Source organism: Eucyclogobius newberryi, unplaced genomic scaffold (assembly GCF_026437365.1).
Source record: "Eucyclogobius newberryi isolate DKJ021-1_F unplaced genomic scaffold, fEucNew1.0.hap1 SCAF_311, whole genome shotgun sequence".
Lineage (NCBI taxonomy): Eukaryota > Metazoa > Chordata > Actinopteri > Gobiiformes > Gobiidae > Eucyclogobius > Eucyclogobius newberryi.
In genome coordinates, this window is record NW_027315959.1 from 52490 (window position 1) to 65702 (window position 13213).

General features: G+C 55.3%; 1 protein-coding gene across 1 annotated transcript in view; it reads left to right on the top strand.

Annotated features, from left to right (window-relative positions):
- The window catches only part of LOC140374781 (syntaxin-18-like), a 57038-nt gene that overhangs the window by 37128 nt on the left and 6697 nt on the right, over positions 1 to 13213 (top strand). The window contains exons 8-9 of the mRNA XM_072461777.1: positions 9614 to 9672; positions 9743 to 9812. Of these exons, the coding sequence (XP_072317878.1) occupies positions 9614 to 9672; positions 9743 to 9812 (129 nt within the window). The remainder of the gene's footprint in view (positions 1 to 9613; positions 9673 to 9742; positions 9813 to 13213) is intronic.

Genomic DNA, 13213 nt, shown 5'->3' on the forward strand with positions numbered 1-13213 from the left:
GCAGGGGTCGTGGCATGTTCTCTGCAGGGGTCGTGGCATGTTCTCTGCAGGGGTCGTGGCATGTTCTCTGCAGGGGTCGTGGCATGTTCTCTGCAGGGGTCGTGGCATGTTCTCTGCAGGGGTCGTGGCATGTTCTCTGCAGGGGTCGTGACATGTTCTCTGCAGGGGTCGTGACATGTTCTCTGCAGGGGTCGTGACATGTTCTCTGCAGGGGTCGTGACATGTTCTCTGCAGGGGTCGTGACATGTTCTCTGCAGGGGTCGTGAACCAGGGATCGTGGCATGTTCTCTGCAGGGGTCGTGACATGTTCTCTGCAGGGGTCGTGACATGTTCTCTGCAGGGGTCGTGACATGTTCTCTGCAGGGGTCGTGGCATGTTCTCTGCAGGGGTCGTGGCATGTTCTCTGTAGGGGTCGTGGCATGTTCTCTGCAGGGGTCGTGGCATGTTCTCTGCAGGGGTCGTGGCATGTTCTTTGCTCTGCAGGGGTCGTGACATGTTCTCTGCAGGGGTCGTGACATGTTCTCTGCTCTGCAGGGGTCGTGACATGTTCTCTGCAGGGGTCGTGGCATGTTCTCTGCTCTGCAGGGGTCGTGGCATGTTCTCTGCTCTGCAGTGGTCGTGACATGTTCTCTGCTCTGCAGGGGTCGTGACATGTTCTCTGCTCTGCAGGGGTCGTGGCATGTTCTCTGCTCTGCAGGGGTCGTGACATGTTCTCTGCAGGGGTCGTGGCATGTTCTCTGCAGGGGTCGTGGCATGTTCTCTGCAGGGGTCGTGACATGTTCTCTGCAGGGGTCGTGGCATGTTCTCTGCAGGGGTCGTGGCATGTTCTCTGCAGGGGTCGTGGCATGTTCTCTGCAGGGGTCGTGACATGTTCTCTGCAGGGGTCGTGGCATGTTCTCTGCAGGGGTCGTGACATGTTCTCTGCAGGGGTCGTGACATGTTCTCTGCAGGGGTCGTGACATGTTCTCTGCAGGGGTCGTGGCATGTTCTCTGCAGGGGTCGTGGCATGTTCTCTGCAGGGGTCTTGACATGTTCTCTGCAGGGGTCGTGGCATGTTCTCTGCAGGGGTCTTGGCATGTTCTCTGCAGGGGTCGTGACATGTTCTCTGCAGGGGTCGTGGCATGTTCTCTGCAGGGGTCGTGGCATGTTCTCTGCAGGGGTCGTGGCATGTTCTCTGCAGGGGTCGTGACATGTTCTCTGCAGGGGTCGTGACATGTTCTCTTCAGGGGTCGTGGCATGTTCTCTGCAGGGGTCGTGGCATGTTCTCTGCAGGGGTCGTGGCATGTTCTCTGCAGGGGTCGTGGCATGTTCTCTGCAGGGGTCGTGGCATGTTCTCTGCAGGGGTCGTGACATGTTCTCTGAAGGGGTCGTGACATGTTCTCTGCAGGGGTCGTGACATGTTCTCTGCAGGGGTCGTGACATGTTCTCTGCAGGGGTCGTGGCATGTTCTCTGCAGGGGTCGTGGCATGTTCTCTGCAGGGGTCGTGGCATGTTCTCTGCAGGGGTCGTGGCATGTTCTCTGCAGGGGTCGTGGCATGTTCTCTGCAGGGGTCGTGGCATGTTCTCTGCAGGGGTCGTGGCATGTTCTCTGCAGGGGTCGTGGCATGTTCTCTGCAGGGGTCGTGGCATGTTCTCTGCAGGGGTCGTGGCATGTTCTCAGCTCTGCAGGGGTCGTGGCATGTTCTCTGCTCTGCAGGGGTCGTGGCATGTTCTCTGCTCTGCAGGGGTCGTGACATGTTCTCTGCAGGGGTCGTGACATGTTCTCTGCAGGGGTCGTGACATGTTCTCTGCAGGGGTCGTGACATGTTCTCTGCAGGGGTCGTGACATGTTCTCTGCAGGGGTCGTGACATGTTCTCTGCAGGGGTCGTGACATGTTCTCTGCAGGGGTCGTGGCATGTTCTCTGCAGGGGTCGTGGCATGTTCTCTGCAGGGGTCGTGGCATGTTCTCTGCAGGGGTCGTGGCATGTTCTCTGCAGGGGTCGTGGCATGTTCTCTGCAGGGGTCGTGGCATGTTCTCTGCAGGGGTCGTGGCATGTTCTCTGCAGGGGTCGTGGCATGTTCTCTGCAGGGGTCGTGGCATGTTCTCTGCAGGGGTCGTGGCATGTTCTCTGCAGGGGTCGTGACATGTTCTCTGCAGGGGTCGTGACATGTTCTCTGCAGGGGTCGTGGCATGTTCTCTGCAGGGGTCGTGGCATGTTCTCTGCAGGGGTCGTGACATGTTCTCTGCAGGGGTCGTGACATGTTCTCTGCTCTGCAGGGGTCGTGGCATGTTCTCTGCTCTGCAGTGGTCGTGGCATGTTCTCTGCAGGGGTCGTGGCATGTTCTCTGCAGGGTCGTGGCATGTTCTCTGCAGGGGTCGTGGCATGTTCTCTGCAGGGGTCGTGGCATGTTTTCTGCAGGGGTCGTGGCATGTTCTCTGCAGGGTCGTGGCATGTTCTCTGCAGGGGTCGTGGCATGTTTTCTGCAGGGGTCGTGGCATGTTCTCAGCTCTGCAGGGGTCGTGGCATGTTCTCTGCTCTGCAGGGGTCGTGACATGTTCTCTGCAGGGGTCGTGACATGTTCTCTGCAGGGGTCGTGACATGTTCTCTGCAGGGGTCGTGACATGTTCTCTGCAGGGGTCGTGACATGTTCTCTGCAGGGGTCGTGACATGTTCTCTGCAGGGGTCGTGACATGTTCTCTGCAGGGGTCGTGACATGTTCTCTGCAGGGGTCGTGACATGTTCTCTGCTCTGCAGGGGTCGTGACATGTTCTCTGCAGGGGTCGTGACATGTTCTCTGCAGGGGTCGTGACATGTTCTCTGCAGGGGTCGTGACATGTTTTTTGCAGGGGTCGTGACATGTTCTCTGCAGGGGTCGTGGCATGTTCTCTGCAGGGGTCGTGGCATGTTCTCTGCAGGGGTCGTGGCATGTTCTCTGCAGGGGTCGTGGCATGTTCTCTGCAGGGGTCGTGGCATGTTCTCTGCAGGGGTCGTGGCATGTTCTCTGCAGGGGTCGTGGCATGTTCTCTGCAGGGGTCGTGGCATGTTCTCTGCAGGGGTCGTGGCATGTTCTCTGCAGGGGTCGTGGCATGTTCTCTGCAGGGGTCGTGACATGTTCTCTGCAGGGGTCGTGGCATGTTCTCTGCAGGGGTCGTGGCATGTTCTCTGCAGGGGTCGTGGCATGTTCTCTGCAGGGGTCGTGACATGTTCTCTGGACCCCTGCATGTTCTCTGCAGGGGTCGTGACATGTTCTCTGCAGGGGTCGTGGCATGTTCTCAGCAGGGGTCGTGGCATGTTCTCTGCAGGGGTCGTGGCATGTTCTCTGGACCCCTGCATGTTCTCTGCAGGGGTCGTGACATGTTCTCTGCAGGGGTCGTGGCATGTTCTCTGCAGGGGTCGTGGCATGTTCTCTGCAGGGGTCGTGGCATGTTCTCTGCAGGGGTCGTGGCATGTTCTCTGCAGGGGTCGTGGCATGTTCTCTGCAGGGGTCGTGGCATGTTCTCTGCAGGGGTCGTGGCATGTTCTCTGCAGGGGTCGTGGCATGTTCTCTGCAGGGGTCGTGGCATGTTCTCTGCAGGGGTCGTGGCATGTTCTCTGCAGGGGTCGTGGCATGTTCTCTGCAGGGGTCGTGGCATGTTCTCTGCAGGGGTCGTGGCATGTTCTCTGCAGGGGTCGTGACATGTTCTCTGCAGGGGTCGTGGCATGTTCTGTGCAGGGGTCGTGGCATGTTCTGTGCAGGGGTCGTGGCATGTTCTCTGCAGGGGTCGTGGCATGTTCTCTGCAGGGGTCGTGGCATGTTCTCTGCAGGGGTCGTGGCATGTTCTCTGCAGGGGTCGTGGCATGTTCTCTGCAGGGGTCGTGGCATGTTCTCTGCAGGGGTCGTGGCATGTTCTCTGCAGGGGTCGTGGCATGTTCTCTGCAGGGGTCGTGGCATGTTCTCTGCAGGGGTCGTGGCATGTTCTCTGCAGGGGTCGTGGCATGTTCTCTGCAGGGGTCGTGGCATGTTCTCTGCAGGGGTCGTGGCATGTTCTCTGCAGGGGTCGTGGCATGTTCTCTGCAGGGGTCGTGGCATGTGAACATGCAGGGGTCGTGGCATGTGAACATGCAGGGGTCGTGGCATGTTCTCTGCAGGGGTCGTGGCATGTTCTCTGCAGGGGTCGTGGCATGTTCTCTGCAGGGGTCGTGGCATGTTCTCTGCAGGGGTCGTCGTGGCATGTTCTCTGCAGGGGTCGTGGCATGTTCTCTGCAGGGGTCGTGGCATGTTCTCTGCAGGGGTCGTGGCATGTTCTCTGCAGGGGTCGTGGCATGTTCTCTGCAGGGGTCGTGACATGTTCTGTGCAGGGGTCGTGGCATGTTCTCTGCAGGGGTCGTGGCATGTTCTCTGCAGGGGTCGTGGCATGTTCTCCGCAGGGGTCGTGGCATGTTCTCCGCAGGGGTCGTGGCATGTTCTCCGCAGGGGTCGTGGCATGTTCTCCGCAGGGGTCGTGGCATGTTCTCCGCAGGGGTCGTGGCATGTTCTCCGCAGGGGTCGTGGCATGTTCTCCGCAGGGGTCGTGACATGTTCTCTGCAGGGGTCGTGACATGTTCTCTGCAGGGGTCGTGACATGTTCTCTGCAGGGGTCGTGACATGTTCTCTGCAGGGGTCGTGAACCAGGGGTCGTGGCATGTTCTCTGCAGGGGTCGTGGCATGTTCTCTGCAGGGGTCGTGGCATGTTCTCTGCAGGGGTCGTGGCATGTTCTCTGCAGGGGTCGTGGCATGTTCTCTGCAGGGGTCGTGGCATGTTCTCTGCAGGGGTCGTGGCATGTTCTCTGCAGGGGTCGTGGCATGTTCTCTGCAGGGGTCGTGGCATGTTCTCTGCAGGGGTCGTGGCATGTTCTCTGCAGGGGTCGTGACATGTTCTGTGCAGGGGTCGTGGCATGTTCTCTGCAGGGGTCGTGGCATGTTCTCTGCAGGGGTCGTGGCATGTTCTCTGCAGGGGTCGTGGCATGTTCTCTGCAGGGGTCGTGGCATGTTCTCTGCAGGGGTCGTGGCATGTTCTCTGCAGGGGTCGTGGCATGTTCTCTGCTCTGCAGGGGTCGTGGCATGTTCTCAGCTCTGCAGGGGTCGTGGCATGTTCTCTGCTCTGCAGGGGTCGTGACATGTTCTCTGCAGGGGTCGTGACATGTTCTCTGCAGGGGTCGTGACATGTTCTCTGCAGGGGTCGTGACATGTTCTCTGCAGGGGTCGTGACATGTTCTCTGCTCTGCAGGGGTCGTGACATGTTCTCTGCAGGGGTCGTGACATGTTCTCTGCAGGGGTCGTGACATGTTCTCTGCAGGGGTCGTGACATGTTCTCTGCAGGGGTCGTGACATGTTCTCTGCAGGGGTCGTGGCATGTTCTCTGCAGGGGTCGTGGCATGTTCTCTGCAGGGGTCGTGGCATGTTCTCTGCAGGGGTCGTGGCATGTTCTCTGCAGGGGTCGTGGCATGTTCTCTGCAGGGGTCGTGGCATGTTCTCTGCAGGGGTCGTGGCATGTTCTCTGCAGGGGTCGTGGCATGTTCTCTGCAGGGGTCGTGACATGTTCTCTGCAGGGGTCGTGACATGTTCTCTGCAGGGGTCGTGGCATGTTCTCTGCAGGGGTCGTGGCATGTTCTCTGCAGGGGTCGTGGCATGTTCTCTGCAGGGGTCGTGGCATGTTCTCTGCAGGGGTCGTGACATGTTCTCTGCAGGGGTCGTGACATGTTCTCTGCAGGGGTCGTGACATGTTCTCTGCAGGGGTCGTGGCATGTTCTCTGCAGGGGTCGTGGCATGTTCTCTGCAGGGGTCGTGGCATGTTCTCTGCAGGGGTCGTGACATGTTCTCTGCAGGGGTCGTGGCATGTTCTCTGCAGGGGTCGTGGCATGTTCTCTGCAGGGGTCGTGGCATGTTCTCTGCAGGGGTCGTGGCATGTTCTCTGCAGGGGTCGTGGCATGTTCTCTGCAGGGGTCGTGGCATGTTCTCTGCAGGGGTCGTGGCATGTTCTCTGCAGGGGTCGTGGCATGTTCTCTGCAGGGGTCGTGGCATGTTCTCTGCAGGGGTCGTGGCATGTTCTCTGCAGGGGTCGTGGCATGTTCTCAGCTCTGCAGGGGTCGTGGCATGTTCTCTGCAGGGGTCGTGGCATGTTCTCTGCAGGGGTCGTGGCATGTTCTCTGCAGGGGTCGTGGCATGTTCTCTGCAGGGGTCGTGGCATGTTCTCTGCAGGGGTCGTGGCATGTTCTCTGCAGGGGTCGTGGCATGTTCTCTGCAGGGGTCGTGGCATGTTCTCTGCAGGGGTCGTGGCATGTTCTCTGCTCTGCATGGGTCGTGGCATGTTCTCTGCTCTGCAGGGGTCGTGGCATGTTCTCTGCAGGGGTCGTGACATGTTCTCTGCAGGGGTCGTGGCATGTTCTCTGCAGGGGTCGTGGCATGTTCTCTGCAGGGGTCGTGGCATGTTCTCTGCAGGGGTCGTGGCATGTTCTCTGCAGGGGTCGTGGCATGTTCTCTGCAGGGGTCGTGGCATGTTCTCTGCAGGGGTCGTGGCATGTTCTCTGCAGGGGTCGTGGCATGTTCTCTGCAGGGGTCGTGGCATGTTCTCTGCAGGGGTCGTGGCATGTTCTCTGCAGGGGTCGTGGCATGTTCTCTGCAGGGGTCGTGGCATGTTCTCTGCAGGGGTCGTGGCATGTTCTCTGCAGGGGTCGTGGCATGTTCTCTGCAGGGGTCGTGGCATGTTCTCTGCAGGGGTCGTGGCATGTTCTCTGCAGGGGTCGTGGCATGTTCTCTGCAGGGGTCGTGGCATGTTCTCTGCAGGGGTCGTGGCATGTTCTCTGCAGGGGTCGTGGCATGTTCTCTGCAGGGGTCGTGGCATGTTCTCTGCAGGGGTCGTGGCATGTTCTCTGCAGGGGTCGTGGCATGTTCTCTGCAGGGGTCGTGGCATGTTCTCTGCTCTGCAGGGGTCGTGACATGTTCTCTGCAGGGGTCGTGACATGTTCTCTGCAGGGGTCGTGACATGTTCTCTGCAGGGGTCGTGACATGTTCTCTGCAGGGGTCGTGACATGTTCTCTGCAGGGGTCGTGACATGTTCTCTGCAGGGGTCGTGACATGTTCTCTGCAGGGGTCGTGACATGTTCTCTGCACTGCAGGGGTCGTGACATGTTCTCTGCTCTGCAGGGGTCGTGACATGTTCTCTGCTCTGCAGGGGTCGTGACATGTTCTCTGCAGGGGTCGTGACATGTTCTCTGCAGGGGTCGTGGCATGTTCTCTGCAGGGGTCGTGGCATGTTCTCTGCAGGGGTCGTGGCATGTTCTCTGCAGGGGTCGTGGCATGTTCTCTGCAGGGGTCGTGGCATGTTCTCTGCAGGGGTCGTGGCATGTTCTCTGCAGGGGTCGTGGCATGTTCTCTGCAGGGGTCGTGGCATGTTCTCTGCAGGGGTCGTGGCATGTTCTCTGCAGGGGTCGTGGCATGTTCTCAGCTCTGCAGGGGTCGTGGCATGTTCTCTGCTCTGCAGGGGTCGTGGCATGTTCTCTGCTCTGCAGGGGTCGTGGCATGTTCTCTGCTCTGCAGGGGTCGTGACATGTTCTCTGCTCTGCAGGGGTCGTGACATGTTCTCTGCAGGGGTCGTGACATGTTCTCTGCTCTGCAGGGGTCGTGACATGTTCTCTGCTCTGCAGGGGTCGTGACATGTTCTCTGCAGGGGTCGTGACATGTTCTCTGCAGGGGTCGTGGAATGTTCTCTGCAGGGGTCGTGGCATGTTCTCTGCAGGGGTCGTGGCATGTTCTCTGCAGGGGTCGTGGCATGTTCTCTGCAGGGGTCGTGGCATGTTCTCTGCAGGGGTCGTGGCATGTTCTCTGCAGGGGTCGTGGCATGTTCTCTGCAGGGGTCGTGGCATGTTCTCTGCAGGGGTCGTGGCATGTTCTCTGCAGGGGTCGTGGCATGTTCTCTGCAGGGGTCGTGGCATGTTCTCTGCAGGGGTCGTGGCATGTTCTCTGCAGGGGTCGTGGCATGTTCTCTGCAGGGGTCGTGGCATGTTCTCTGCAGGGGTCGTGGCATGTTCTCTGCAGGGGTCGTGGCATGTTCTCTGCAGGGGTCGTGGCATGTTCTCTGCAGGGGTCGTGGCATGTTCTCTGCAGGGGTCGTGACATGTTCTCTGCTCTGCAGGGGTCGTGACATGTTCTCTGCTCTGCAGGGGTCGTGACATGTTCTCTGCTCTGCAGGGGTCGTGACATGTTCTCTGCTCTGCAGAGGTCGTGACATGTTCTCTGCAGGGGTTGTGACATGTTCTCTGCAGGGGTCGTGACATGTTCTCTGCAGGGGTCGTGACATGTTCTCTGCATGGGTCGTGACATGTTCTCTGCAGGGGTCGTGACATGTTCTCTGCTCTGCAGGGGTCGTGACATGTTCTCTGCTCTGCAGGGGTCGTGACATGTTCTCTGCTCTGCAGGGGTCGTGGCATGTTCTCTGCAGGGGTCGTGGCATGTTCTCTGCAGGGGTCGTGGCATGTTCTCTGCAGGGGTCGTGGCATGTTCTCTGCAGGGGTCGTGGCATGTTCTCTGCAGGGGTCGTGGCATGTTCTCTGCAGGGGTCGTGGCATGTTCTCTGCAGGGGTCGTGGCATGTTCTCTGCAGGGGTCGTGGCATGTTCTCTGCAGGGGTCGTGGCATGTTCTCTGCAGGGGTCGTGGCATGTTCTCTGCAGGGGTCGTGGCATGTTCTCTGCAGGGGTCGTGGCATGTTCTCTGCAGGGGTCGTGGCATGTTCTCTGCAGGGGTCGTGGCATGTTCTCTGCAGGGGTCGTGGCATGTTCTCTGCAGGGGTCGTGGCATGTTCTCTGCAGGGGTCGTGGCATGTTCTCTGCAGGGGTCGTGGCATGTTCTCTGCAGGGGTCGTGGCATGTTCTCTGCAGGGGTCGTGGCATGTTCTCTGCAGGGGTCGTGGCATGTTCTCTGCAGGGGTCGTGGCATGTTCTCTGCAGGGGTCGTGGCATGTTCTCTGCAGGGGTCGTGGCATGTTCTCTGCAGGGGTCGTGACATGTTCTCTGCAGGGGTCGTGACATGTTCTCTGCATGGGTCGTGACATGTTCTCTGCAGGGGTCGTGACATGTTCTCTGCTCTGCAGGGGTCGTGACATGTTCTCTGCTCTGCAGGGGTCGTGACATGTTCTCTGCAGGGGTCGTGGCATGTTCTCTGCAGGGGTCGTGGCATGTTCTCTGCAGGGGTCGTGGCATGTTCTCTGCAGGGGTCGTGGCATGTTCTCTGCAGGGGTCGTGGCATGTTCTCTGCAGGGGTCGTGGCATGTTCTCTGCAGGGGTCGTGGCATGTTCTCTGCAGGGGTCGTGGCATGTTCTCTGCAGGGGTCGTGGCATGTTCTCTGCAGGGGTCGTGGCATGTTCTCTGCAGGGGTCGTGGCATGTTCTCTGCAGGGGTCGTGGCATGTTCTCTGCAGGGGTCGTGGCATGTTCTCTGCAGGGGTCGTGGCATGTTCTCTGCAGGGGTCGTGGCATGTTCTCTGCAGGGGTCGTGGCATGTTCTCTGCAGGGGTCGTGGCATGTTCTCTGCAGGGGTCGTGGCATGTTCTCTGCAGACCACATTGTTAAAAGTGTCCAGTACATTATTGTCTCACGCTCTGATGCCGTTTGTCTCAGTTTGAGCAGGAAAACCAGAAGCTCGTGAGTGAAATGAACAGCTTAGTGGACGAGGTCAAGTGAGTCTCTCCTCGCTCTCATTTATAATACATTTTCTTCACTTTTCTGATCGTGTTTTCTGACCTTTAGAAAAATCGAAGGGAAAGTGGTGGAGATCTCACGACTGCAGGAGATCTTTGCAGAGAAAGTGCTTCAGCAGGTTTGTGATGCTCTAGCTTCTTCCTGCACTTGCTTCTTCTCACGTTTGTGATGCTCTAGCTTCTTCCTGCACTTGCTTCTTCTCACGTTTGTGATGCTCTAGCTTCTTCCTGCACTTGCTTCCTCTCACGTTTGTGATGCTCTAGCTTCTTTCTGCACTTGCTTCTCCTCATGTTTGTGATGCTCTAGCTTCTTTCTGCACTTGCTTCTCCTCATGTTTGTGATGCTCTAGCTTCTTTCTCCACTTGCTTCCTCTCACGTTTGTGATGCTCTAGCTTCTTTCTGCACTTGCTTCCTCTCACGTTTGTGATGCTCTAGCTTCTTCCTGCACTTGCTTCTCCTCATGTTTGTGATGCTCTAGCTTCTTTCTCCACTTGCTTCTCCTCATGTTTGTGATGCTCTAGCTTCTTTCTCCACTTGCTTCCTCTCACGTTTGTGATGCTCTAGCTTCTTTCTGCACTTGCTTCTTCTCACGTTTGTGATGCTCTAGCTTCTTTCTCCACTTGCTTCCTCTCACGTTTGTGATGCTCTAGCTTCTTTCTGCACTTGCTTCTTCTCACGTTTGTGATGCTCTAGCTTCTTTCTGCACTTGCTTCTTCTCACGTTTGTGATGCTCTAGCTTCTTTCTCCACTTGCTTCTCCTCATGTTTGTGATGCTCTAGCTTCTTTCTGCACTTGCCTCTCCTCATGTTTGTGATGCTCTAGCTTCTTTCTGCACTTGCTTCTCCTCATGTTTGTGATGCTCTAGCTTCTTTCTGCACTTGCTTCTCCTCATGTTTGTGATGCTCTAGCTTCTTTCTGCACTTGCTTCTCCTCATGTTTGTGATGCTCTAGCTTCTTCCTGCACTTGCTTCTCCTCATGTTTGTGATGCTCTAGCTTCTTTCTGCACTTGCTTCTTCTCATGTTTGTGATGCTCTAGCTTCTTTCTCCACTTGCTTCCTCTCACGTTTGTGATGCTCTAGCTTCTTTCTGCACTTGCTTCTTCTCACGTTTTTGATGCTCTAGCTTCTTTCTCCACTTGCTTCCTCTCACGTTTGTGATGCTCTAGCTTCTTTCTGCACTTGCTTCTTCTCACGTTTGTGATGCTCTAGCTTCTTTCTGCACTTGCTTCTTCTCACGTTTGTGATGCTCTAGCTTCTTTCTCCACTTGCTTCTCCTCATGTTTGTGATGCTCTAGCTTCTTTCTCCACTTGCTTCCTCTCACGTTTGTGATGCTCTAGCTTCTTTCTGCACTTGCTTCTTCTCACGTTTGTGATGCTCTAGCTTCTTTCTCCACTTGCTTCCTCTCACGTTTGTGATGCTCTAGCTTCTTTCTGCACTTGCTTCTTCTCACGTTTGTGATGCTCTAGCTTCTTTCTGCACTTGCTTCTTCTCACGTTTGTGATGCTCTAGCTTCTTTCTCCACTTGCTTCTCCTCATGTTTGTGATGCTCTAGCTTCTTTCTGCACTTGCTTCTCCTCATGTTTGTGATGCTCTAGCTTCTTTCTGCACTTGCTTCTCCTCATGTTTGTGATGCTCTAGCTTCTTTCTGCACTTGCTTCTCCTCATGTTTGTGATGCTCTAGCTTCTTTCTGCACTTGCTTCTTCTCATGTTTGTGATGCTCTAGCTTCTTTCTGCATTTGCTTCTCCTCATGTTTGTGATGCTCTAGCTTCTTTCTGCACTTGCTTCTTCTCATGTTTGTGATGCTCTAGCTTCTTTCTCCACTTGCTTCTCCTCATGTTTGTGATGCTCTAGCTTCTTCCTGCACTTGCTTCTCCTCATGTTTGTGATGCTCTAGCTTCTTTCTCCACTTGCTTCTTCTCATGTTTGTGATGCTCTAGCTTCTTTCTGCACTTGCTTCCTCTCACGTTTGTGATGCTCTAGCTTCTTTCTGCACTTGCTTCTTCTCACGTTTGTGATGCTCTAGCTTCTTTCTCCACTTGCTTCCTCTCACGTTTGTGATGCTCTAGCTTCTTTCTGCACTTGCTTCTTCTCACGTTTGTGATGCTCTAGCTTCTTTCTGCACTTGCTTCTTCTCACGTTTGTGATGCTCTAGCTTCTTTCTCCACTTGCTTCTTCTCATGTTTGTGATGCTCTAGCTTCTTTCTGCACTTGCTTCTCCTCACGTTTGTGATGCTCTAGCTTCTTTCTGCACTTGCTTCTTCTCACGTTTGTGATGCTCTAGCTTCTTTCTCCACTTGCTTTCTCTCATGTTTGTGATGCTCTAGCTTCTTTCTGCACTTGCTTCTCCTCACGTTTGTGATGCTCTAGCTTCTTTCTCCACTTGCTTCTTCTCACGTTTTTGATGCTCTAGCTTCTTTCTCCACTTGCTTCCTCTCACGTTTGTGATGCTCTAGCTTCTTTCTCCACTTGCTTCTTCTCATGTTTGTGATGCTCTAGCTTCTTTCTGCACTTGCTTCTCCTCATGTTTGTGATGCTCTAGCTTCTTTCTCCACTTGCTTCTTCTCATGTTTGTGATGCTCTAGCTTCTTTCTGCACTTGCTTCTCCTCATGTTTGTGATGCTCTAGCTTCTTTCTGCACTTGCTTCTCCTCACGTTTGTGATGCTCTAGCTTCTCTCTGCACTTGCTTCTCCTCACGTTTGTGATGCTCTAGCTTCTTTCTCCACTTGCTTTCTCTCATGTTTGTGATGCTCTAGCTTCTTTCTGCACTTGCTTCTCCTCATGTTTGTGATGCTCTAGCTTCTTTCTGCATTTGCTTCTCCTCACGTTTGTGATGCTCTAGCTTCTTTCTGCACTTGCTTCTTCTCACGTTTGTGATGCTCTAGCTTCTTTCTCCACTTGCTTCCTCTCACGTTTGTGATGCTCTAGCTTCTTTCTGCACTTGCTTCTTCTCACGTTTGTGATGCTCTAGCTTCTTTCTGCACTTGCTTCTCCTCATGTTTGTGATGCTCTAGCTTCTTTCTGCACTTGCTTCTCCTCATGTTTGTGATGCTCTAGCTTCTTTCTGCACTTGCTTCTCCTCACGTTTGTGATGCTCTAGCTTCTTTCTGCATTTGCTTCTCCTCACGTTTGTGATGCTCTAGCTTCTTTCTGCACTTGCTTCTTCTCACGTTTGTGATGCTCTAGCTTCTTTCTGCACTTGCTTCTCCTCATGTTTTTGATGCTCTAGCTTCTTTCTGCACTTGCTTCTCCTCATGTTTGTGATGCTCTAGCTTCTTTCTGCACTTGCTTCTTCTCACGTTTGTGATGCTCTAGCTTCTTTCTCCACTTGCTTCCTCTCACGTTTGTGATGCTCTAGCTTCTTTCTCCACTTGCTTCTCCTCACATTTGTGATGCTCTAGCTTCTTCCTGCACTTGCTTCTCCTCATGTTTGTGATGCTCTAGCTTCTTTCTCCACTTGCTTCTTCTCATGTTTGTGATGCTCTAGCTTCTTTCTCCACTTGCTTCTTCTCATGTTT